General features: G+C 51.4%; 1 protein-coding gene across 1 annotated transcript in view; it reads right to left on the minus strand.

Moving 5' to 3' along the window:
* The window catches only part of NUP210 (nucleoporin 210), a gene marked incomplete at both ends in the record, with an annotated part of 99,233 nt that overhangs the window by 42,993 nt on the left and 29,928 nt on the right, over window positions 1-26,312 (minus strand). Inside the window, 9 exons of the mRNA XM_082847471.1 lie at window positions 341-562; window positions 8,039-8,184; window positions 18,812-19,010; window positions 20,523-20,678; window positions 21,642-21,779; window positions 22,672-22,812; window positions 23,733-23,839; window positions 25,401-25,469; window positions 26,021-26,179. Coding sequence (XP_082703597.1) covers window positions 341-562; window positions 8,039-8,184; window positions 18,812-19,010; window positions 20,523-20,678; window positions 21,642-21,779; window positions 22,672-22,812; window positions 23,733-23,839; window positions 25,401-25,469; window positions 26,021-26,179 — 1,337 coding nt within the window. The remainder of the gene's footprint in view (window positions 1-340; window positions 563-8,038; window positions 8,185-18,811; window positions 19,011-20,522; window positions 20,679-21,641; window positions 21,780-22,671; window positions 22,813-23,732; window positions 23,840-25,400; window positions 25,470-26,020; window positions 26,180-26,312) is intronic.

Here is a 26,312-nt window from a genome sequence, read left to right on the forward strand (position 1 = left end):
CTTTGCGAGCCTGATCTCAACCCACCCGGACTTGACAGTGGGGAGTGCTGACGCCCTGGACCAAGAGATTGCCCCGGGTGTGGAAAGAGAAGCAGGACTGGCCAGCGTGTAGCGCGGTCCCAACTGCCGCACCCCGCTAGGCCCAGATGGTGCTTACTCAACCACCCTGATCCTCAGTCTGCCTGTCTGTGAAATGGGTACAACAGCCACGGCTGTCTCTCAGGGTTGCCTCGAGCAGTTAGATAAAATAATGCTGCGAGGCACAGCGGGGTGCTTGGGGGACGTGACTTTCCATCCCTCGCTCTGGGCAAGGCGGGTCTGGGGGTGGCCCCCCGCTCACCTGCTCGCCCAAGACCTGGCAGGTCACGAGGATCCAGTGTTGCTGGTGATTCCGGGCGGCAGGGGGCCCAAAGAGAGCCAGACTGACGCTGTCCATGTCCTCAGAGGTGACGTTGCGGAAGAACTTGGAAGGCTCCAGGACCCAGGGTCTGGGACCCCCCTCGAAAAGCATCTCTTTTGAGGAGCCGAGGGTCACCAAGGCGACAGAGGAGGGGTCCACAGCCTGTGGGAGAAAAGAGGGGAAGCGTCAACATCTCCCTGGGAGAGGCGAGCCTGCCAGGGCTGGGGTGGCTCACTCTCTGGTCCTTGCTTTACTTGGTGCTGGTTGTCCTGCCAGGAAATGATCTGTTTGGGTGTCTGTCTCCCCAGCTGGTCTATAGGCTCATTAAAGGAAAGGCATGTCTGTTTCCTCTTGTATCTGCAGCGCGATCTCAACCACATGAGAAATGAAAGACCTTACAGACAAACTGAAATATTTTTAAAAGAGTAAATTACAACTATACTGTGACACTATTTCTCTGCCATCTGATTAGCAAAAATCCAAAAGTCTGAGCACACACACTGCTGGTGAGTCTGTAGGGAAACACGTACTCTTTTATAAAATTAATTACCTTGTTTTTTGAGATATAATTGACATGTAACATTATATTCATTTCATTAGTACAACACAGTGTTTTGATATTGGTATATGTTGCAAAATGGTCACCACAATAAGTCTAGTTAACATCTATCACCACACAAAGTTACAATTTTTTCTTCTTGTGATAAGAACTTTTAAGATCTATTCTCTCAGCAATTTTCAAAAACAGTATTATCAAGAAACGTGTTCTATCCCGCTGGGGAGACAGGAAAATGGCACAACCCCAACAGAGGGAAATTTGGCAATATCTACTAAAATGACAGTCACATTTATCCCTTGTCCAAGCAACATTCCTTCTAGGAATGGACTCCGAAGATATGCCTCCATGAATATATAAAACATACACACAGAGCTACGCATTACAGTATTACTTTTAAGAGTAAAAGCTTGGAAACAGCACAAACACCCACCAGCAGGGGCCTAGTTAGGTAAACTGTGGTCTATCCATACGATGGAATGTCAAACAAAGATCTTCCCGTGTGGATGTGGAGAGATTTGCAGGTTATTTTCCAAGCAAAGAAGCAAAGTGCAGAACAGGATATCTAGCATATTACCCTTGAGTAAGAGAGGAACGGGCAGGGCATAAGAACATACAATCGTTCTTGCTGACTTTTGCAAAAAGAGACACTGAAACTGTAAAATGGAAACTAATCAAAATAGTTTTTGACAAGAGGCAGGGAAGGGATGGGAGTGAGGCTTCTGGGTGTACTTTGAATACGGGTTTAACTTGGGAACCACATAAACAACTTAGACAAAAAATAAGGTTAAAAAAAGCAAACCCTGGGTCTTCCCTGGTGGCGCAGTGGTTGAGAGTCCGCCTGCCGATGCAGGGGACACGGGTTTGTGCCCCGGTCCGGGAAGATCCCACATGCCGCGGAGCGGCTGGGCCCGTGAGCCATGGCCGCTGAGCCTGTGCGTCTGGAGCCTGTGCTCCGCAACGGGAGAGGCCACAACGGTGAGAGGCCCGCATAGCACAAAGAAAAAAAAAAAAAAAAAGCAAACCCTAAAACTGAGAAGAAATGGAAACAAATGATTCTACCTGTGACAGGTTGATCATCTCAATGCTGAGAAGACCAAACCTGCATCAATCCCCTCTTCTTGGACTAATTGACCTTAACCTCTGGTGCTTCCCAATATCTTTTAGGCCAAGAGTTGCAAACACCTGTTAGCCCCAAGGTCCAACTCTGATTGGCTGGTAATGGCTATGGGGGTGGGGATCTGTGCTCCTGAGGCCGAATCAGTGCTTGGCAATAAAGGCAGCCATGATTGATTAGCAATGTCTGCAGTGGGCACAGACAGGCACACACAGAAGCTGTGCCTGCATTAGACCAGAGTCCACAAAGGCAGAGTGACTTCTCGTTCAGAATCGCCAGTGTCCTAGGCACGTGGAGGTTACCAGGAGCCCACATCAAGTGAGTCCTTGACAGCTTAATGCCCAGAACACACAGAATACTTGACAGTTACCTCTGGGCCCGGCTCCCCCAAGCCCTACTCACCTGGACCCCTTAAAGCCCTGTGAGTGTTCGTGCAGATCAGGGCACAACGACCCATCTCAGACCTTCTGCAGCAGAGACCCTGTGGGGATGTCATGAGCCTGGGCTGAGCCAAAGCCTCCCCTACCCAGCCAGCGCCAGCCTCCCCTGTTCCCTCCATTTTGGCCCGCGGTGTTTGCCAGCCCGCTGCTGCGGTCATCTCTGCTGACCTGCTCATCAGACCCCTGATGCTGCGCTCAGCTCTTTGCATGCTCTCACCCCCATGGGGGCTGCTTCCCCCAACTGCCAACAGCCTGAAGCCCTCGCAGGTACAGACTGATAACCACTCAGCTGTCACCGCAGTCCTGGACCTGAAGCAGTGACCCAGCCAGATGCACCTCCGTATGGAGAGGCAATGTCACTGTGTGACAGCCTTAAGATGTCACATACCCTTGAGGATGGAGGCAGGTCGGGGCAAGGTGATGATCTGCCAAGGCCTGTGGGGCTCAGGTCCCCTTGGTTGGGTGCTAAACCCTTAGTAAAGAAAGGGCATCACTTGTCAGTGAGAGTTCTGTCCTTTTGACTTTTTTTTGCAATATCAATAATTTTCTGAATTTGCTGTCAGTTAACTCTCCAGGCATCCCTCCCTGAACACGTGTGTACACACACACAATTCCAAGGAGCCCCCCACAGACTCTATCTTGCTACATGCCCACCAAAGAAACCATCAACAGGGCCCTTTTCCTGCACGTGATGAGGGCCTTTGGCCCTTCCTCCCTGGACACCCCTCCCTCCTTGAGACAGCTGCACGGCCTGCTCCCGTGCTTCACTCAGGCCTCTGCGCAAACCTCCTCCCCAGGGAGGCCTTCTTGGATCCCCCGTCCAAGGCAGGACCTCCTGTCACCTGTTACCTCCCTTTCCAGCTGGACCGCCCTTCTCACCACCTGTCATCACTTCCTGTGTGTTCTTAAGTGCATTTGCTTCTCTGTCCCCAAAGCTAGAATGAAGCTGTCACTCAGCTGTGTGACCTTAAGCAGGTTAAAGTCTATAAGGCTCAGTCTCCCGTCCTATAAAATGGGTACAATGAGAACCCTGCCTCATGGGTTATCGCAGATTCAAGGGAGCATGGATAGGAGCCCTGAACACACATGTAGCATATGCTCAGTAAATGGCCCCCACTACTGTCAACTGTCACCCCCATTTTGCAGATGGAAAACGTGAAGCCCAGCAAGCAGAAGCAACTCGTCCAAGTTCACCCAGCTGGCGGGCCTGGGTCTGTTCCGACTCCAGATGCCCTGCTCTCACCCGTCTCATCACCACAACCAGAACAGCTCTGCTATGGACAAAGTAGGTCACTGTAAACCTTGCAGGAGGATTTCTTCCTGACCAGCCCAATAGAAAGACTGTGCAAAAGTACCACATGTCCTATAATTAAAGCTGGAGAATGATCAATTATCACCTTGCTGTGCAATTCTCTTCCCATCCAGGCATAAAAGCGTCACCGAACCGTGTGCCAGGGAGATAGGTTAATAATCAGCATGGCTAATGAAGGACACTGATAAATCGTACTGGGGACGTCAACACGCAGATTCCAGGACAGGCCAAGCAGGAGAGGAGGGGTCCCGTATCGCAGTCGAGACCTTCTCTCTCAGGGACTTAATTTCCTGGTTTGCAAAACAGGAGGGCGTCTGGTCATCAAGAGGCCCTTAGCACCAGCAGTCTGCGTTTCCAGGAGATGGACTACCCGCCTCAGTCCAGGATCCAGAGAAAAGGAGAGGGGAGGGGAGGGGAGGGGAGAGGCAGTCAGAGGTGACAGTCCCCCCCGCCAGCCGCCCCGGCACCTGGCTGACCCAGAGGCTCCAGGGTGCACAGCCCACGCTGATCATCACCGGGATGAAGGAGGCAGGCGGGGACCCCAGACCCTGGCACTCCAGGCCCCCAAAGGGTAACCCGCAGGTGGGGTGACAATGTACCCCAAACTGCTGCAGCCAACCAGGCTGAAGAGGAAGTAGTGTGTTGGCTGTGAAGGGAGTTAGGGAACTGGCAAGACAGCCCCCCTCTGTCTGTGGGCCAATTAGACAGAAGAGGTTACAGGTAAGTCGGGCCGGGGGGTGGAGTGGGGGGCTGGCAAGTGGCACCTGTTAGATCTGGGGAGGGTCTTTCTTCTGCCATGGGGGGCGTCCTTACAATGTGCTTCCAAGACACGGCCACTCACCCTCCCCGCCAGCAGCAGGGGTCTCATGGGTGTGACTGTCCTTCCCTGACCTCACCTGCTGCCCACTGCTGCATGAGAACATCCAGCTCTAACCCTCGCTCGACCTGACCCAGGGAGCCTCCAGTCTCATGCCTCACCCCGAGATACACACACTCCTTCTGGTGCCCCACCAGCCGAGCTTCCTGCCTCCACACTCTCGTTCTGCTTCTGCGTCCACAGGTGACCTGTGCCCACAGGACTCTTCGTTACCTCTACTACACGTACTGCGTCTGTCTGCACGTCTGCATTCCTCACAGATGGGCAGCCTCCCAGGGCACAGAGGGGGAGATATTTCCCTAGATCTGTCTCCCCACCCTGAACCTTGTACTAACAAAGCACCAGGGACTGTCTGCAGCGTGAACTGGCAAGCACAGGCTGGACAGGAACTGGTAGCTGCCTTTCCAGTTTCCACACTCCTCTCTTCCTCAGAGAAAGAACTTCCATTTTATTAGGGTGGTAAATTGCCCAGCTGAAATGACTCCCTAGTCTCTTACAGCTAGCTGTGGCCAGCAGATGAAGTTCCGGCCAATGAGGTGCAGGTGGAAGCTGCTCTTTTAAACTTCTGACAAGGCTACTACAGGAAACTAACTCGGCTCAGAGATGAGCTCTTTCCCCTTCCGGCTATATGGAATGCAGATGTGATAGCTGCAGCTCCAGCAGCCACCTTAGAGCATGAGGCAACTTTGAGGATGAAATCCACATATTAGGACGATGAAGTAGAAAGACAGAAACCTGGGTCCCTGATGACTACAGAGCTGCCACACTAGACCTGTGTGAAACTTCTCATGTGAAAGAGGAACAAACTCTCTATTCACTAAGCCACTGTTATTCTGCGTTTTGTTACTTGCAAATACACCTAATCTTAACAGATACCAAGGCACAAGGAAGATGAGAGAAGAGACACATATCCTGTTCTTTTCCCTATAATTTCTCCAGTCAGGAAGCCACCTTTACTGGGGACATGTCCACCTTATCTTCATCCTTACATCCCAGCTTGGGACAGTGAGCTCAGGGGCTGGCCCCTGGTGCTCCACCAAACACCCAGATAATCAGAGCATGTGGTCACCTGGACAAGCACCCAGGAGGGGTCCTGAAGAACCTCCTACCCAGGCTCCATCACACGGCTGGCTGTGGCAGGGCCTCCCCAGGATGACCGCTGCCATCTTAGGGATTTTAGTTTTCTCTCAGCCCTGCTCCCTGAGCCCTCTCACCTCCAGGGTCCTGATCAGTGAGAGGATCTTGACCTTTCAATTTTATGCTGCCATCTTGCCTTCCTCTGCCCTCCCTATCACGCTTTCAACGCTTTACTTTTTCCATGGCATGCATATACAAAATACATTACTTACTAGTTTATTTACTGTCTGTCTCTACATCTGTCTCTGCTACAATGTCAGCTCACGAGGAAAAGGATTTCTGTGTGGTTTTTTGCACTGTTGTACCCCTAACGTTTAGAGCAGGGACCGGCACCTATGAGTAGGTCTTCATATATATTTTGGTTTGGGGGATCAGGAGACCTTGGATTCAGCCCTAGCTAGGTAACCCTGGACACATTTCCCCACTCACTCCTTCTAAATTAAACAACTCTTCTCAAAAAATTAAAAACAGAACTACCGCATGACCCAGCAATTCCCATAAATACTTATGGGCATTTATCCAAAGGAAAGAAAAACACTTACTTTAAAGGAAATCTGTACCCCATGTTCATAGCAGCGTGATTTACAATAGCCAAGATATGGAAACAACTTAAATGCCCATTAATGGATGAATGAATAAAGAAGATGTGACATATATATAGATATAGATATAGATACAGGTATATAAATATAATAGAATATTATTCACCCATAAAAAGAAGGAAATTCTGCCATTTGCAACAACATGGATGGACCTTGAGGGTATCACACTAAGTGAAATAAACCAAGACAGACAAAGACAAATACCTTATGATCTCACTTATAAATGGAATCTAGAAACAAAAAAACAAAAACCACAAACTCATAGAAACAGAGAACAGACTGGTGGCTGCCAGAGGCAGGAATTGGGGGCAAAATGGGTGAAAGTGGTCAAAAAGTACAAACTTCCAATTACAAAATAAGTGAGTCCTGGGGATGTGAGGTACAGCATGGTGACTCTAGCTAATAACACTGTGCTGCATGTGTGAAAGCTGCTAAGAGGGTAGATCTTAAAAGTTCTCATCACACACACACAAAACTTGTAACAATGCGTGGTGATGGATGTTAACTAGACTTATCGTGGTGACCATTTCACAATAGATACAAATATTGAATCACTCTGTTGTCCTAAGGAAACTAACACAAGGTTATATGTCAATTATATCTCAATAAGAAATCCACAACAACCCTTGGTTGTCGTCTGCTCTGTATCAGGCAGTGTGCCCAGGGCTAGGGGTGCAGCGATGAAGAATTCTTATGTCACTGAGCTAGCTTCTAATGGCTGAGGGGGAGAAGAAAATGCATCCCAAATCAAGGGGACCAGAGCTATCCTAGCGGCTGGGACTGGTGGCCGGGAAATGCAAGTGCTGACTGGCCCAGCCTGGGAGGCCCGCCCCACAGGACGGGCAGGCCCACGATCCCCGGGCCTCCCGAGCGAGGCTGCCTGGCCGCACCCTGGAGGAAGGGCCAGGTCTTCCTTGTTCACACAGTAACAGCTAACCCTTACTGAGCGCTCAGTACCTCCTAGGGACGGTTCTCAGCCCACCTGGTTCGTGAGCTCAGCTCATCGTCACCACAACCCTGGGAGGCAGGTGCTGTATTAGCCCCATTTACAGGCAGGGAAACTGAGGCCCAGGGAAATTACATCAGCCAAAGTCACAGAGTTGGTGCTGGACCTGGATTGAAACTCGGGAGTTGGTGTCAAACAAAGGCAGCATGCTCTGAGTAGGAACACTCTAAATGCCTTCTGCACGAAGACGCCCGGGGGACCCAGACGCTGACGGTTACCTGGCATCAGGTGAGGGGCACATCCAGACCTGACCCAGGCCCCGAGGCCCCAGAATCTGCACCACGTGCCAGGGCCATTGTCCCCACGCCAGGGTTCTGTGGAGACCCTGCAGGGTGAGTCTCTACTGGACCAGGAGCCCCTCTGTCCCGATCCATGTGGGAATCATTTCATCCACAAGGATGTCGGCGCTCACTGTCTGCCACCAGGGAGGCCCTGCCCCTGCTCCATACTCCTAATTTCAGCTTGACAATCACCTCTGTAGCTGTCCCGAAAGCTATTCTGAACAATCAGTGTTTTAACACACATTCACCAGAGCAGATGGATAATTTGCACCAGGGAACGGGGGGGGGGAGGGCAGGGCCTGGGGCTCACCTTGAGGGGCAGGTAGGCGGCAATGGTGATGCGGGCGCTCAGGTGGATGTGGCCGTGCTTGTAGCTCACGAGGAGCGCGGTGTAGCCCTGGGCCTCTGCCCTCACCGTGACACCGCTGCAGTGCTCGGGCCCCGGCCGCAGCCTCCCTGCAAGAAGAGAACCACAAGGTCACTGAGACCTTGCCTCTGCCGGGAAAGACTGGACAGGCTGACCGCCCTCTTCCATTCTGGGCTTGAAACGAATCTTTTTAACTTACCATTTTAAAGTATAATTCCCATACCAAAGAGCACATGACACATTGTAAGCACACAACTCACAATTTTTCCCCCACAAGCTGAACACGCTCTGTTTCCAGGACCAGGATCAAGAAGCAGTACGACCTGCACCCTACCCCGGGGATCTCCTGTGGACCCTTCTGGTCAGGAGCCCCGCGCCAGAGGAAAACCACTGTTCCCTGACTTCTAAGAGCACAGCTGAATTCTGCTGGCTCTGGACTCCATACGAAGGGAACCGCCTTGGTACCTGCCCCCTTCAACTCAACACTGGCGGTGAGATTCCACCTTACGTTTCGCACGCTGTAGATATTCCACTCACATTTGTGCGTTACGCTGCCGTGTGAACAGACGGCGGTTTCTCCACGCTACAGGGCCCACGCGGGGCCGCGACGAGTCGCGCTGCTGTGCGCGTGTGTGCGTGTTTCTTTGGGGACGTATTCGCCTCTTCGGAGGGGTGCACCCCGAGGAGTGGGAGTGCAGATAGTGGGAGTGTGTGCTCAGCTTCCCTCATTATCGCCAATTCCCTTTCCCAAAATGGCTGATGGACTTACACTGCCTCTAGTGGCTGTGAAACATCCCTGCCAATCCTTGGTAAATATTTTCCATCTTTTATTAATTAAAAAAAATTCTGGTAAAATACACATTAACATAAACTTTTACCACGGTAATAACGTTTCCAGTTCAGTGGCATTAGGTACATTCACACTGTTGTGAACCACCACTCATCTCCAGACCACTTCTCATCTCGCAAAACTGAAACTCTGAACCCATTAAATATAACTTCCCAACTCTCACCCCCTCCAGCCCCTGGCAACCACCATTCTACTCTGTCTATATGAATTAATGCTGCTATAAACATGGACATACAAGTATTTCATCAAGATTCTGCTTGCAATTATTTTGGGTATATACCCAGAAATGGGATTGCTGGATCATACAGCAGTTCCATGTTTACTGTCTTTTTCTTTATTTTTTTGGCCGCATCGGGTCTTAGTTTTGGCACACGGGATCTTTCATTGCGGCATGCAGGCTTCTCTCTAGTTGTGGCGTGCGGGCTTCTCTCTCTAGTTGTGGCACGTGGGTTTTCTCTCTCTAGCTGTGGCACCGGGCTCCAGGGCACATGGGCTCTGTAGTTTGTGGCATGAGGGCACTCTCACTGAGGCCCATGAGCTCAGTAGTCATGGCACGCGGGCTTAGTTGCCCCAGGGCATGTGGGATCTTAGTTCCCCGACCAGGGATCGAACTCGCGTCGCCTGCGTTGGAAGGTGGATTCTTTACCACTGGACCACCAGGGAGGTCCCCCACGTTTAATTTTTTCAAGACCCTCCATACCGTTTTCCACAGTGGCTGCACCATTTTACATTCCCACCAACAGAGCACAAGGGTTTTAAAATCTACAAATCCTCAGCAACACTTGTTTTTTTTCTGTCTTTTTGCTAGGAGCCATCCTAAAGGGGTTTAGGTGGTATCTCACTGTGGTCTTAATTTGAATTTATATCATGATTAGAGATGATCTTTTCATATACTGGTTGGCCATTTGTATATCATCTTTAGAGCAATGTCTATTCAAATCCTTCATCCATTTTTTTCATTAGGTTATTTATTATTGTCAACTTGTAGGAGTTCTTTATATATTCTATAAATTTATTTATTTATTTATTTATTTATGGCTGCATTGGGTCTTCGTTGCTGCGCACGGGCTTTCTCTAGTTGCGGCGAGTGGGGGCTACTCTTCGTTGTGGTGTGCGGGCTTCTCCTTGCAGTGGCTTCTCTTGTTGCAAAGCACCGGCTCTAGACGCCTGGGCTTCAGTAGTTGTGGCGCACGGGCTCAGTAGTTGTGGCTCGTGGGCTCTAGAGGGCAGGCTCAGTAGTTGTGACGCACGGGCTTAGCTGCTCCGCGGCATGTGGGATCTTCCTGGACCAGGGATCGAACCCATGTTCCCGGCATTGGCAGGCGGATTGTTAACCACTGAGCCACCAGGGAAGTCCCATATATTCTAGGTATGAACCCCATATCAGACATATGATTTGCAAATATTTTCTCCATTCCATAGGTTGCCTTTTATTTTTAAGACTTTTTTAGAGCAGTTTTAGGTTCACAGAAAAATTAAGAGAAAGGCACAGAGATGTCCTATGTACTCCCTACCCTCATATATACACAGCCTCCCCCATTATCAACATCCTCTCCCAAAGTGGTACACTTGTTACAACTGATGCTCCTACACTGACACACCACAATCACCGGGAGTCCACAGTTCACATTAGGGCTCCCTCTTGGTGTTGTGCACACTATGGGTTTTCACAAATGTGGAACAACATGCATCCGTCCTTATAGTATCACACAGAGTATTTTCTGGGCTCTCTATTCTATTCCATCTGACTGTAAGTCTGTGCAAATGCCACTCTGTTTTGATTACTGTAACTTGTAATAAGTCCTGAAAATGGGAAGAATGAGATCTCCAAGTCTGTTCTTTTCTCAGCACTGATTTTGCTATTCCAGATCCTTTGAGATTCCACATGAATGCTATTTTTCTAAATTCATTTTACACCTAAGAGTTCTTTTGGTGGAATCTTGAGGGTTTTCACATATAAGATCATGTTATTTGCAAACAGATAAGTTTACATCTTCCTTTCCAATTTTGGGTCTTTCATTTCCTTTTCTTGCTTAATAGCTCTGGCTAGACTTCCAGTGTTATATTGAAGTGGTGCTAGCAGGCAACCTTGTCTTGTTCCTGATCTTAGGGTAAATAAAAGCTTTCAGCCATCCACCATGGAGCATGATGTTAGCTGTGGGTTTTTCTTATATGGCTTTTATTATGTTCATGTAGTTTCCCTCTATTCCCAGTTTGTAGGCTGATTTTACCATAAAAATGTTTTGAGACTTGTCAGCTGATTCTTCTGCATCAATTGAGATAATCATGCGGTTTTCTTCCTACATTCTGTTAATGTGATGTATCACATCAGTTTTAGACTACTGAAACAATGCATTCCAGGCATAAATCCCACCTGTTCATGGTGTTTAATCCTTTTAATATGCTGCTGAATGCAGTTTGCTAGTATTTTGTTGAGGATTTGTCCATCCACGTGCATAAGGGATATTGGTCTGTACTTTTCTTGTAGTATCTTTGCCTGGCTTTGGTATCAGGATCATGCTAGCTTCACAGAATGAGTTAGGAAGTGTTCCCTCTAATTTTTTAGAAGAAGGATAAGTGTTAGTTCTTTAATTCACCTGTGAAGCCATCAGGTCCAAGGACTTTGTCAGGAAGCTCTTGATTACTGATCCAGTCACCTTGCAAGTAATGAGTCTATCCAGATTTTCTATTTCTTTGTGACTCGGTCTAGGCAGGTTTTGTATTTCTAGGAATTTGTCGTATTATCCAGGTTATCCAATTCGTTAGGGTACAATGGTTCATAATCCCTTTTATTTCTCCACAGTCACTGATAATGTCTCCACGTTCACTTCTATTTTAATAGTTTGTCTCCTCTTTTTTTCTTAGTCAGTCTAGCTAACAGTCTGCCAACTTTACTAGTCTTTCCGAAGCACCAACTTTGGGTTTTGTTGATTTTCTCTATTGCTTTCCTATTCTCTGTTTTATCTTTGCTCTAATCTTTATTGTCAGCCTCCTTCTGCTAGCTTTGGGTTTAATTCATTCTTCTTTTTCTAGTTTTCTAAGCTGCACAAAGTGAGGTTATTGATTTGAGATCTTGTTTTGCAGTGTAAGCACTTATAGCTATAAATTACCCTCTTAGCACTGTTTTGCTGTGTCCCTAAGTTTGGTACGTCCTGTTTCGTTTTCCTTCATCTCTAAGTAATTTCTAATTCCCCTTGTGATTTCTTTGACAAAATTCTTCTTTATGAGTATGTTATGTAATTTCCACAAATTTGTGAATTTTCCACTTTTCTTCTGTTACTGATTTCTAACGTCCTCCAATTGTGGTTGGAGAAGATACCTTGTATGATATCTACCTTTTAAAATCTACTAAGACATAAGTTGTACTCTAACACGTGGTCTGTCCTGGAGAAGGCCCCACGTGCACTTGTGTGTTGTGTTGGTGGGTAGGGTCGCATGTGTCTTAGATCTGGTTGCTACACTGTGTTGTTCAAGTCCTCTACTTCCTTGCTCATCTTCTGTCTGGTTGTTCTATCCAATCCTGAGAGTGGGGTATTGAAAGCTCCAACTATTATTTAGAACCGACTATTTCTCCCTCAGTTATGCCCATTTTTGCTTCATATATCTTGATGATCTGTCATTAGGGATGAAAATGTTTACAGTTTTATTTTCCAGCTGTACTGAATATACAGTGTTTTCTTTGTCTCTTGTAACAATTTCTGATTTAAAGTCTATTTGTCTGATGTTAGTATAACCACCATGCTCTCTTATGGTTACTGTTTGCATGGCATGGACTGTCTTTTTCAATCCTTTCATGTTCAAATCTTGTGTCTTTTTTTAAATTTATTTTTTATTTTTGGCTGCATTGGGTGTTCGTTGCTGTGTGCGGGCTTTCTCTAGCTGTGGCGAGCGGGGCTACTCTTCGTTGTGGTGCATGAGCTTCTCATTGCGGTGGCTTCTCTTGTTGAGGAGCACAGGCTCTAGGCGCACAGGCTTCAGTAGTTGTGGCTCGCGAGCTGTAGAGCACAGGCTCACTAGTTGTGGCACACAGGCTTAGTTGCTCTGCGGCATATGGGATCTTCCTGGACCAGGGCTGGAACCTGTGTCCCCTGCATTGGCAGGCGGATTCTTAACCACTGCACCACCAGGGAAGTCCCAACATTTGTGTCTTTGGAACTAAAATGAGTCTCTTATAGATGGCATGGCGGGATCATACATCTTTATCCATTCTACTAATCTGCCTTTTGTTTGGAGAATTTAATCCATTTACAGTTAAAATAATTACTAAAGACATTTCTTTTACTCTGCTGTTTGTTTTCTATATGCCTTCTGGCTCTTTTGTCCCTCATTTCCTGCTTGGCCATCTTCTTTTGCTCTTAGCTGATTTTTTGTAGTGAATCATTTTACTGCCCTTCTCATTTCCTATTGTGTATATTCTATGGCTATTTTCTTTCTGGTTACCGCAGGATTACATTTAACATCCTAAAGTTATAATGGTCTAATGCCAATTTACACCAGCTTAACTTCAATAACATATAAAAACTCTGCTCCTGTACAGCTCTGACCCCACCCCCTTTCAGTTACTGATGTCACAGAATTACACCTTTATGCATCGTGTTCTGAAAACAGTCTGTGTTTTTTAAAAATACATTAGTCTCTTAAATCAAAAAACAAAAAGTGGAGATACCAACTGAAGTTACAATAGCACCAGCTTTTCTAATCATCTGTGTATTTTACTTAATTTCTTCACAGGGCTTTGTCCTTCATTTAAATCTGAAGGATGCCCCTCGTTGCAGCCAGGTCTGGTGGTAAAGGTCGCTCAGCTTTGGTTGATCTGGGAAGGTCTAAATTTCTCCCTCAGTTTTGAAGGACAGTTTTGCCAGATATAGGATTCTTGGTTGACAGCTTTTTTCCTTCAACACTTTGAATACATCAAGCCCACACCATCCGGCCTCCAAGGTTTCTGATGAGAAATCTCCTGATCTTACTGGAGAAAATCAGATGAAAACTAACTTTCTCGGGCTTCCCTGGTGGCACAGTGGTTGAGAGTCCGCCTGCCGATGCAGGAGACACGGTTTCGTGCCCCGGTGCGGGAAGATCCCACATGCTGCAGAGTGGCTGGGCCCGTGAGCCACGGCCGCTGAGCCTGCGCGTCCGGAGCCTGTGCTTTGCAACGGGAGAGGCCACAACGGTGAGAGGCCTGCATACCACAAAAAAACAAAACAAAACAAAAAAAAACTAACTTTCTCTCAGCTCTACAGATGCTAACAATGTACCTTCACACCCAGGCCAGGTCTCTACTCGTCTTCCATGCAGTTTCTTCATATGCATTACTTCCTGGAGCCGACAGTTCTTAGAATTGATAGTAAATGAATTCCCCTTTTTTTTTTTTTTTTTTGTGAAGAAGCGCTCTTTAATTGCGCAGGGACGGCCCACAGGTGTAGCAGGAAGGACCACACAGAGAACACCTGGATTCCAGGTCTAGCTTTGCTCAAGCCAAGCGGTTCTTGCTGAGTTACTTGTTATAGGAATCATCGCAGAGAGCTAGGCAAACAGAAGGCATTTGTGTTTTCCTCTTTTAATCCCTAGATCAATTGTTTCCAGACTCCAGTATTTTCCAGACCAGCAAAATTGTTCACTTTGTCTTACTGGACTGCTCGGTGAGCCGCTGGAACAGATAATAATCATTTGTAATTAGAACATCAATTCTTTGTAGGTAAGTAGGTGTCCTTGGGTTGTTTTAAAAGCCCTTTAATAGTAGTTTCCTTTAACTCCCAAAGAGACTAAATATTCCTCCTGTTATTTTCTTGCCTCTATCCTTGTGCCAGTAAGGCTTTTTCAAAAAAAATACAGAGCACAGAGGAAAATTTGGGGCCAGTGAATTCCTATTTAAATTCTATTCTCATTGTTTCCTCTGGGTGGGTTAGTTGGATTGTGAGCTCCACAAGGGGAAGTTCTGGAATAACCCCTCAACATCCCAGGTTTTCAAATACTATGTATTCGACATAATAACGAAAATTTAATAAAGATACTTACCTTACCATGTCTTATGCGACAGAATATTTTCCTGTAGTGTCGTGATGTCAGTTGAGTTGTAGTATTATTTTGAGACCAGAGTTTAAGGAAACAGAATTTAATATTTCAAGTGTCTATGTTATGAGGTCTTTAGAAGCCAAAAATTATTACAGATTTTCAAGCTAGAAATGAAAAGGCCACTGGATTATCCGACAGTTTTCATTCCAAATAAAGTAAATATCAATCTTGAATAACCCACATAAACAGAAAGCTCTTTGGGTCCTTTTTTTGTTTGTTTTTGTTTTGTTTTTTTGGTTGTTCGTTTGTTTGTTAAAGAATAAAGGGGTCTTGAGACCAATTAGTGAGAAAACCACTGTGGTTTATCCCCAGCCGTGACTGGTCCATTTCTTGCTCTGACCTCATAGGTGCCACTGTGATGTATTCACAGGAAACCTATAGAAGTCCCTGCTGGGCCCAGGTTTGGGGTCTTTATAGCCCAGGAAGCTGCCTTTGGTGACCTGATGGCATTGGACCCACAGTTGGCTTGTTTTTTGCTTTTTACCACTGTTTTGTTTATTCTTTTTTTCTCTACTCTTTTGTTTTTCTTTATTTTCTTTGTTCTTTTTCTCATTTTATCTGAATTTTTTTTTTGTATTTTTAGTACAGTTAGTATCGTTAGAATTGTTGGTATAGTTAGTGTAGGTAGTATTTATTAGCACAGTAAGTATAGTTAGCGTTGTTAGTTAATGTTGTCACTTAGTGTAGTTAGCAGGTCACCATGGTGCAGGGCCTCACTGAGGCCTCCCTGCTGACAAGGAGGCTCGTGTGGACTGTTCCAGGCTCCTCAGGACCACTGGCCGAGGTAGCTTCGCCAAGGTGACATTGGCCCAGATGGCCATCAGGGTCGTTAAGGAAACTCAGCAGAGCTCCTCCAGCCTCCAGGCACTTTTCCATGAAGTACACAGCATGAAGGTTTGAAATCACCCAACATCATAAAGTTATCTGAGGTGACTGACCAGAGGAGACCTGTTGGACCATTTACAGGACACACGGAGGCCTGGGGCACATGGGCAGCTGGTCTCTGCCCTGCAGCACGGCCACCAGGAGGGGATCGAGCCTGGGACCTGAGCCAGGATATCTCCTCTCTGAGGATGAGATGGACACGACAGCTGCAGACTTGGGCCCCAGCGTGAGTTCACGGGCAGAGGAGCCTCGCGTCCCCACGCGGCTGTACGGGGAACAAAGTGGGCGGCCTGAGGAGTGCCAGGAGTCAGGGCAGAGGCCAGAGAGCCTGCCGGTCCCCCAGCCAGCCTGGAGGCAAGGACCACCACCTCCAGCCCAGCCCTGCGGCGGGGCCCGGGGCCTCCCCTCCCCCCACAGCACCAGCTGCCACACTGGAGCCTCAGAGAAAGCCGCACGCCCCCAGGGCGGGACCCTCCTGGGCACCCTGACGCTGGGACCCCCGCCTCACCCTCTGGCAGCCAGAACCGGCAGCGGGTGGCTGGGAGATTCTCGAACTTTATCAGAAAGCATCTATGTTTCAGGCTGCCGGGCAAGAAGCGTCACAGCAAAGTGAGCCCAGTGTGACCCCTTTTGGACGGCGGAGGAAGGGCGGACTGCATTTAAATGCAGAGCAAGAGGACGCGGAGCCAGGAGCCTGGCGACGCTCCCGGGGCCCTGTGGGGCCATGTGGGGCCACGAGGGATGCATCGTGCCGCTCTGAGCACGTGTGGCGTTTCTCTGGGGGGCGTATTTCAGCACTTCTGTCGGGTGTGTCCCAAGGAGTGCAGGGTTTCACCTCCAGTCCTTAGCACCCATGTTCAGCTTTCGTCACTTTTGCCAACTATCCTTCCCCAAATGGCTGTGTCGAGTCACACTGCTACTCACAGCTGCACTGCATCCCTGCCAATACTTGGTATTTTCCACCTGTTTAAAAAATGCCATTCTGGTGGAATTTTAGTTTTCTTTCCAAACATTTAGAAAGAAATCATGCCGTGAAGCTCCGCAGACCTGTCCCCTAGATTCTGCAGCTAACACTTGTTTCTGTTTCTCTGCTGCATATCTATCCACCACCTCCCCATCCATCAGTCCATTCCACTTTCTTATGCCTCGAAAAGTGAGCCGTGGGGCTTCCCCGGCAGTCCAGTGATTGAGACTTCGCCTTCCAATTCAGGGGGTACGGGTTCGATCCTTGGTCGGGGAGCTAAGATCCCACATGCCTCACGGGCAAAAAAACAAAACATAAAACAGAAGCAATATTGTAACAAATTGAATAAAGACTTTAAAAAATGGTCCACATAAAAAATATCTTAAAGAAAAAACAAAAAAATGAGCCGCAGGCATCAGTACACTTCATCCCAAATGCTTTCGCACACACATAATTATCTGCAGGTCAGTATTTCTTTAGGGTTCTTTTTCTCTTAAGGTCAAATTTACACAGGTGAAACACACAGATCTGGAGCAGAGCACGCCAGGAATTCTGACAAATGCAGAGCTGGGACCTAGGACTGTGGAACCCAAACCCTGTCCACTATCCTTTATTCCGGGGACCTCCTGGCTGCAGCCTGTGGACGCCCCTCCAGGACGCGTGTGGGGGCCAGTGCAAGCAGCAGGCTCCTCTCCTGCCACTGGTGGGCCTGTCTCTCCCACACTGATGTTTGCTTCCACCCTAAACAGTGGCCTCACTGGGGACACAGTCCATAAAGCCCAGTTTCTCCTGGACAGTCAGAGAGGATGCAGCAGCACCTCCAGGGAAGGATGTGAATGCGATGATGTCCAGGGACGTTCTGTGACGTCCAAGCAGCTTCACGCTCAAACGGCTCTGTGAGTGCCGACAACCACGGTGGCGGCGTGGAAAGCCGCTCAGTCCCACAGGCGAGCCTACAAACACCTCTGCTGTCAAGCCTCCTGAACTCTGCCAGCATCACGTGGTCACTCCTCTGCTCCAAAACCAGCGGTGCCCCCACTTCTGGCCCCTGAGGTCCACGCCCCCCCAAGCCCCCCGTGATTCCGGATTCGACAGGTTCCGCCACGCCAGGCCACTGTGCATACACACCCCACGGGTGTGCCTGCGAACGCTGCTCCCCGCCACTCCAACCCTGCCCAGAGCGTACTCCCCATTAGTCCTTGGTTTTCGTCATCTGCAAGCGGAGGGCACTCCCTGGGTTGACTCCCCTGGGAGGCCCTGCTTCCCGGGGGACTAAGGATCCAGGGTCAGTGTCAGACACACCCAGCTCCATATCCCTTGTGGCCCGGGAACCTCACGGGACCTTGGGCAGCGCGACGCAGCCTCAGTCTCTTCGTCTGACACGTGACCCAACCACAGCCCCTCCTCCCACGGTGGCTGTGACGCCTGGTGAGGTCACGCACGCCAAGTGCACACACCACGCCCGGAAGGGTTGACACCCTATAGGACGGTGGCTGAGCATAGCTGCCACCATCACCACCGATATCACTGCCCAGCCCTGCAGGGGGTGCTTGGCTTCGATGGCCCTGGAGGGATGGACCGTGCAGTCACTAAGGTGTCATAATTCTGTAACCCGTCAGAACCCCTATTGACAGTGTATCCTGAGCACCTGTCACATTCCAGGCACCGTGACGGGCATGGTGACATGCGCCTCTACTTCGGATGACACCCGTTTTAGAGATGTGGAAACTGAGGCTCAGAAAGCCGAGTGACATGCAACCACATGGCAGTAAGATCCAGACCAGACCACTGCTGATGGTGGACAAGGGGACAAATGCCATTCCTCAGGCTATGACCCTGCTGCTGGTTCAGCCCCTGAATTAGGAATCTGGGGCAGCCCACGCTGAGAACCCAGGCCGTCGGCCCCGACCCTGCCGTCCGGCAGCCGCTCACAGTGCTGCTTTACCTGGGAGCGGCTGGAACACGCCCTGGTTCTCCATCTCCACCGCCAAGTCGAAGTGGGAGCAGTCGCTCAGCGTGACCACCTCGTCAGCCCCACCGGGCATGAGGCCGTGGATCCTCAGGGGCAGCTCCAGGCTCTGGCCCATGCTGGCCTCCACGGGGCACGGGGCGAACTCCATGCCGCTGGGCTCAATCACGTACACCTGGAGGACAGGGGCGTGCATGGTTGGCAGGCTCCTCAGAGGAGGAACAGCCGCTGCTCAGCTTTCCTGAGACCCTGTGTATGAGCACTGAGGACCCATCGGTGAGAAGCCTGAGCTTGGGGGACACGATGGTGTGTACTGGGGGCAGGGAGACCTTCAGGACAGAGCCGTCAGGGAAGGCCTCCCTGGGAGGGTGCTGTAGAAGCTCAGACCTGGGAGCCATGTCAGAGGCAGCCAGACAAAGGTCTGGGAAGGCGAGACGGTCCGTGCAAAGGTCCTGAGGCACATACGGCTCAGCACATTGGATGAACATGAAGAAGGTGAGTGTGCAGGGTGAGAGGGGCATCACCAACAACAACACTAATACTTACACCACACAAACGTTTCACACGCCAGGCTCTGTTCCAAGAACAGAATGAACTCATCCCATCCTCTCAGCTTCCTTGTTAAGAAGGTTCTATTATCAACCTGTCTGCCTGATGAGGAACCTGGCACGGGAGGTTAAGAGCCTGCCCGGCTGGAGCACGGTGGTGTCTGGACCAGGCGGCAGCCCTGGAAGCCAGGTTCTGACCACTACACATGCTCAGGAACTGTCCTCAGGCTCTGGGCTGAGCAGCCAGGTGAGAGGGGCACATTTGCTGTGATAAAGAAGCTTGGGGGCAAGGGAGGGGGCAACGTGGTCACAGATTATCCAAACACTTGACAACTGTGCTGCAGTTAAGGGGTCTCAGTTACAACCCTCCTTACACGAGTTACATGGATCTTTAGGTAGGTGCGTGTGGATCGAAATAAAAAGAGGAGAAAAGCCTGTACGTCAATGCCCCAAACAGTGTAGGAGAAGGTTGGGGATGGACGCGCTGCATAAGGAGCTTTCATGTCAGTCCTAAATGAGGTAATAAAACAGGCTGAGATCAGGGTCAGTCGGTCAGGAAAGAGCTGGGGTCCGGAGGCCACCAGGTGGGGCTGGCAGAGGCTCGGCTGCAGGTGGCCACTCCCACCTTCGGCCTTTGCTGAGTTGGTCCCACATCACTTGGGACGAACACCAGGTGTAGGGGCCCCGTGCAGGGACTCCCGACTTGGACCTGAACAGGAGTCAGAGGAAAGGAATGGGGCCAGTCTCTTGGAGTCTGGGAGCTTTCCCTTCACTGTGAGTTTACAACCCAACGCCCAGTGGCCCTTCCAACTTGGAGATTCATAGCTTTCAGGTTGGGGGTATCTTCTACAATGACTCCTTTGAATACCTCGTGTCTCTGTGTCCTCTGGTCTCCCTTCCAGAAACCCGGCTGGTTCCATCCCTGCCTGGTGTGGGATGGGACGACCATGTCCCTGAATTGGCCATGAGCTCAGGGGCAGGGCTGGACCTGACACCCGATGCCCTCACCATCACCACCAAAGCCAAGTGCGAGACCGAGGGCGAAAGGGTGTTTCTGAATTAAGCCTGAGGCTGGTTAAGAGGGTGGCTGCAGACCACCACCCGAGCCTCCCCGCGGCCGACCTGGCCCAAGGTCTTACCTTCATCTCACCGAAATGTAGCGGGTTCTGCACATCATGTGCCTGGATCACACTGAGTCCAGTGTCACTGCCTGTGGTCATCACGCCCTTGACGGTGACCGTGGCAACCACAGAGCTCGAGGAAGACCAGCTGAAGTTCCCACTCCCACCGTGGGCCTGGGGAGGGAAACCATCATCAGGTCAGCCCACCTGCCCATCCCTTGGTCCCTCTCTCTCTCACACACAGTCGGCATCGCGCCACCACGTGGTGACATGTGGCATCAGCCAACGTCTGGCCGGCACTGCCTCTGCCCCTCGCTCTCCCCACCCTGTCTCTTTCTGGTCCTCATATTCTGGGGACCTTGTGGCTTACACGCGCGTATGCAAATGCCCATGACGGTGGCCCCAGGACCCAGGGGCACCTCCCGAGCTCAGGCTGGAATGGGAAGACCCGCGCCCCAGAGCCGCGTGCGGGACTCGGCTTCCCAGCCCACTCCTGACAGACCCCTGCCCGCTTCGAGTCATCTGCCATGAAGTCAAGGACAGTCCAGAGGCTTCCAGACCAAGGGCCACCATCCCAGGACCCCAGAAGGGCCAAGAAGGTGACACACCTGAGTGAAGAGGCAGTGGGTCCCAGTACCCACACAGGACACCTGCCCTCACTGCCGTGAGACAGCAAAAACTGATGGGACGGGGCAGGCCACGTGGGCTCTAGCCCCGACGGGCGTCGGGCCCTGCCACTAACACCAGGTGGGCACATGGACAACAAAGACCAAGAACACCTTAGATGTGACAGAGTTGGAGACGCCTTTCCCTCGAATTCCAAATATTTCTCTAAAGATCTTTACACTGTTTCCAGAAAACAAAAATTTTTTACAAAAAGAAACATGTGTGGAAGTTAAATCCATGTTCAGGACTTTCTTTATCATGCTTTCTTTACTATTTTTCAAGGTTTTTTCCTAATTACCAAAATACACTGCTGTGATAGAAACCTCAGACAATACAGAAAGCATAAAGACTCTGATTTTGAATTCTCTCCTGACCACTAGAAGGTAATTATAGTAGAAACAGAATGGACGCAAAACCCCAACCCCATGGAGACACCCAAAGGAATGCACCCAGATGGGGTCTCACGGTTACCTTTATCGTGTACTGATAGGCGCCCGTCTTTGGTTGCCAGGGAAACGTCAAGATGCTTGGATAGAGGGTGATGGGGACATGGATTTCCACCTCCTGCTGGTTCCACACAGGCACGCGCAACGTGTGGACACCTCCATCCTGCAGGGGGGGAGGGTGCCGTATGCCACCATGACAACCAGGTCAGCACTCAAGCAGGCCCCCGCCCCTCCCTGGGGACTGGTCCCCAGGTAGATTTTTCAGTTGTGGGGGAGTGGGAAGGAAGATGCCAGGTACCCTGCGGCCTTCTCCATCTCCATGGAGACGGCGTTTGGTGGCTCTGCAACAGCCATTCAAATAAATGCTGCTTGACTGCCTCTTCACAGCACCCCTGACGGGATGGACGTGGTTATCCCCAGTTTACGGATGGGGAAATCTAGTCATGGGGCGTGACAGCAACTCGCCCAAATCCTCCAGAACAGAAGCGGTAGGAGTCTCCCTTTGGTAGGAATCTCTGCCTGGTTCACAGGCCGTTTCTGCCGCTGCCACGTCCGGGAGAGGCTTGTGTGGGGGTAGGAAGATAAGAACACCCACGCCAAGCTTCCAGTCAGTAAAACCTGCTCCCACCGAAACCGACTGGCCTTTTAAATACAGGGGGAAATTTTACAACTTTGAAGAAGCCAAGCACCCAAAACAGCCAAAGAGATGCTCGTGGGTCCTGGTCAGTGCACGGCTGGACACACGGGCCCGACACTGCTCCCGGCAAGGGATTCCACCCCCAGGCCCAGAGGCGCAGGCTCACTTTTACAGGGGCCAGCAAAGGGCAGAGGGAGAGGGGCTCTGGCCCAGCACAGGGACAGGGGACAGGCAAAGGCCAAACCCCCCACCCCCAGACACCACTGTGAGCCCAGAGCAGGAGGGACCCCCGTGGTGCCCACGACAGCAGTGCACACTTGGGGTCCCGACTCCCCCGGGCTCATGTCCAGCCTGGTTTGACATTTCCGTCTGCGAAGGTCCCGGGGGGCTGGGGGGGCCGAGGGAGGCGCCAACTTGCCTGGTCCACCACGGAGGTGAGGGCGGCCTCGATGGCCGTCTGGCCCCTCTTTGTCGCCCTGACGTGATGGTACGACCCGTTCTGGGAAGAAGCCAGAACCTCAAAGAACTCCGCAGGGAGTGTGGTTTCGATGTGGATGTTCTGGAAGGTGAGGCAGGAAGGTGAGAGGAGCTTCCAGGACAACTCAGGGACGTTGGGACGCAGGAAAGAAGCCGTGTGGCCCCAAAACAGCAGCCAGGCCCTGGATCTGAGCTCTGAGTGCTCTGGCCTCTGACCTCTGACCCCTCTCAGGCTGCCCTCCCCTCGTGACCCGAGGACCTGGCGCTCCCGAGCCCGAAGGCTACTGTTGGCTCTCAGACCCTGCGGTCCCAACAAGGAAACCACCAAATACAGAAAAGGACATCAAAAGCCCTCAGAGCTAATTTCACCCAAAATGGTGATCGACCGAGTCTTTGTCTAGTAACACAAGGAAGGCAATGGCTTCGGCAGAGAGGCTGAAGGGGAACCTCGCCCCCTCCTCGAAACCTCAGACCCCACAAGGAAGGTCCGGAGATTCTCATGATCCTGGGAATTTCTCACAAAGGACCAAACACGGCCGAGACTGCTTTCCACCTGCCCATTTGTGATGCTCTTTCCAGAGCCAGGAAGCTACTGAGCTTGGCCTCAGTCAAGGGGCCTTCCGGACAGGTTGCAGGTATTCCTGGCCCCGAGGCTCTGCAGTGCTGTGAGGTCCCCGGGCTAATGAGGAGGGGCAGGAGGGCAGCGGGCAGACGCCACCTCCGCGGCACTGCCTTTGTGACCCTGCTGCCAGGGGCCTCCTCTCCCAGCTCCAGCCCTGTAGGAAGCGGGGCCCCTGGTGCAGACGCACAGGCTGACAGGCTCTTGAGACGCCCGAGGGGTCCCACGACACTGTCTTCCATGGACCCAGCCGCACCGCTAGGAAGCACCGCAACTCAGCCTGCCTGCTCAGGGCCCCCTGTGTTTGGGGGCTGCTCATTGGGCAGCTGCTCCAGGAGACGCACCCCACCCCCCAAGCCCATCAGGCCCGAAGGGGGACTCACATCCGACAGGTAGACCTTGTTGCCGGACTTGTCAAGCACTTCGACGGTGATTTCGTACAGGCGGCCGGTCTCGAGCACCCACCTGCTACCAGGGTGGACTGTGAACCCTACAAAACAGGCAGGCACAGAGCCTCAGCGCTGAAGCCACGGGGGCCTGTGGCTGAGGGAGAGGATGGCACTAGGCCTGGTCAGCACCAAGGCCCCAAGGCCGCTCCTCTGCACTCCTCCGGGGAGGAACCAGCTGTGCGTGACGGTGAGATCTAATGCCCATATCAGGCCTGAGCCCTCAGAACCTGAGCTGACCTCAGATGCACCAGGACCAAACATTCCCCACCGGCTGCCCCAGGGCCCATTCACGCTTGACCCTATCCACGGTGGCTCTGACCCACAGTGAGACTACTCTGAATCCACAGTAGGTCTACACTCTGAGTCCATTGTGAGTCTGTGCTCTGAATCTATAGTAGATCTATGCTCTGAATCCACAGTGAGTCTGCACTCTGAACCCACAGTAGGTCTACGCTCTGAGTGCACAGTAGGTCTACACCCTGAATCCACCATAGGTCTACACTCTGAATCCACAGTAGGCACACACGCTGAATCCACAGAGTCTACACGCTGAATCCACCGTAGGTCTACACTCTGAGCGCTCTCCCTGTGAGCCGGCCCTGCCCTCCCAGGCCTCCAGCTCTGTTCCCACACACGATGCCGCCAGCTGCTGGCTGACCCCTGCAACGCCACGTGCTGCCCACCTCCACACCATCGCCTGAGCTGTGCCTCTGCCAGGATAGCGAACCCGCACAAGAGCAGCTTCTGAGAAAACGCCTGCCTCGAGCACCATCTCCCAGAAGCCCTTCCGCTGCACTCACGTTTACTAACTCTTTACCACTGTCCTGTCACCATCTGTTTGCAGTGGTCTCTCCCTGCAAAACCAAGCACAAGGCCCCCACTTCCCTCCTCCAGACTCAGTGCCCTGCACGTGCCAGACAGACGTAAGGTACCAAGGGTTCTGAGCAGAGGGCGCTCCCAAGACACACAGGGCCACCCTGCCCGAGGTCACTACATGTCAGCGTGGGTCTCACCCAACAGCAGCCTCACTCAGCAGCCAGCAAGAGGACCAGGGGGCTGCTGGGTATCAGCCAACAGCTCTCTCACCCAAACTACCTCAGGGCGCCCAACAGGAGAGGCGGCTCAGGCCCAGGTAACACGTGTGTCCAGACATCTTTCCAGGGGTCGTCTCTACAGCAGTTCCTGGGCCCTGGCTGTGCCCGTCCGGGTCCTCCAGGGCTGTGGACTCCTCCCCTCCTGTCTCGGCCTCAAGCCTCGCCCTCTCTTCCACCAAGGCATCTTCCAAACGTCCATAGCCATGGTGAGGTCTGGGCAGAGCGCTGGTATAAAACCAGAAGACACAGCCCTCCCCCACTCTACCCTATCCTGTTTCTCTCCCTGCAGAGCTGGCCACCAGCTGACCTTGGTCTACCCTCTGCTTATTCTGTGCACAGACAGGGGAAGGGCTGGGGGGGGGCAGCCCCAGAAAGGGCAGGGTGGCACTGATGTCCCCGGCCTCCCCGCTGGCAGAGCTGGCCAGAGTGAAGCATTTCCTGGGGGGCTGTTACTTTTATGTGACTTTTTAACTCCTGTGATCACAAACGACCCAGGATGCCCACTCACCCAGGTACCCGGGTTCCACCACGTAGATGGTGCTATTGGGTAACCGGGAAGCGCCCTGCATGCGGATACCTGGATTCTGAATTAAGGAACAAATAAACCAGCTAGCAGGCGTCGGTTTGGCTCCCACAGCTTCGTTATCATCAACATCAGGTGAGAAGAGGGGATGGGAAGGTCCCGGCCTGAGGCCACGCACAGCACAGGCCGTTTCCAGACTCAGCGGCCACAGGGCACTTCCTCCACTCCAAAAGGGGGACCTCTGCAAGGACCCTGGAGACCACCCGGGGCATGCAAACCAGTTGGGGACACATGACAACCCACACGGAAACAGCCTCGGCCAGGCCCCTCAGATGAGACCAGAGAAGGTTCCGGAGGCGGGGTTGGGGCTCCTCTCCGGCCACCACCCCTTACCTCAAAACCTCTAAAGCAAGTCTCCCCAGAGGTGAGCGATTCCGCTCAGCTGGGGTGAGATTTTGGTCCTTTCTGATTTTCAGACCTTGAGGGAAAACGGGGCTATTTTTAGCCTCGCCAAGCTTTCAGGGAGAAAAGTGACTTGACTTCCAAACAGCACGTCTCCTGTGCAAGACACGCAGATGCGTGCGCGCTGCCCGGGAAAAGGATACTCCTGTGGCCGAGGACCAGGTTGCTCTGTCCCAGCTGCACTGCGGTGACCAACGATGTGTCCTGGGCCAAGACCGCCACGGGCCGGCCCGGGTCTCCCTCGGGGCCCCAGACGTTGTTCTGAAGCTGTAGCTCGTACTGATCGGAGGGCATTGAGAGTTCTGGTCACCCAGAAACAAAGCAGAACAGAGAGGGGAGAGAGAGCAAAAACAGGAAATGTTAAAAGTCAGTGTCGCCTCCTTCCCCCACCCCAATCCCTGGACCCTGCTGTCAGTACAGCTACTTGATTTTTTC

This window comes from Leucopleurus acutus, assembly GCF_964270905.1.
Source record: "Leucopleurus acutus genome assembly, chromosome: 10".
Lineage (NCBI taxonomy): Eukaryota > Metazoa > Chordata > Mammalia > Artiodactyla > Delphinidae > Leucopleurus > Leucopleurus acutus.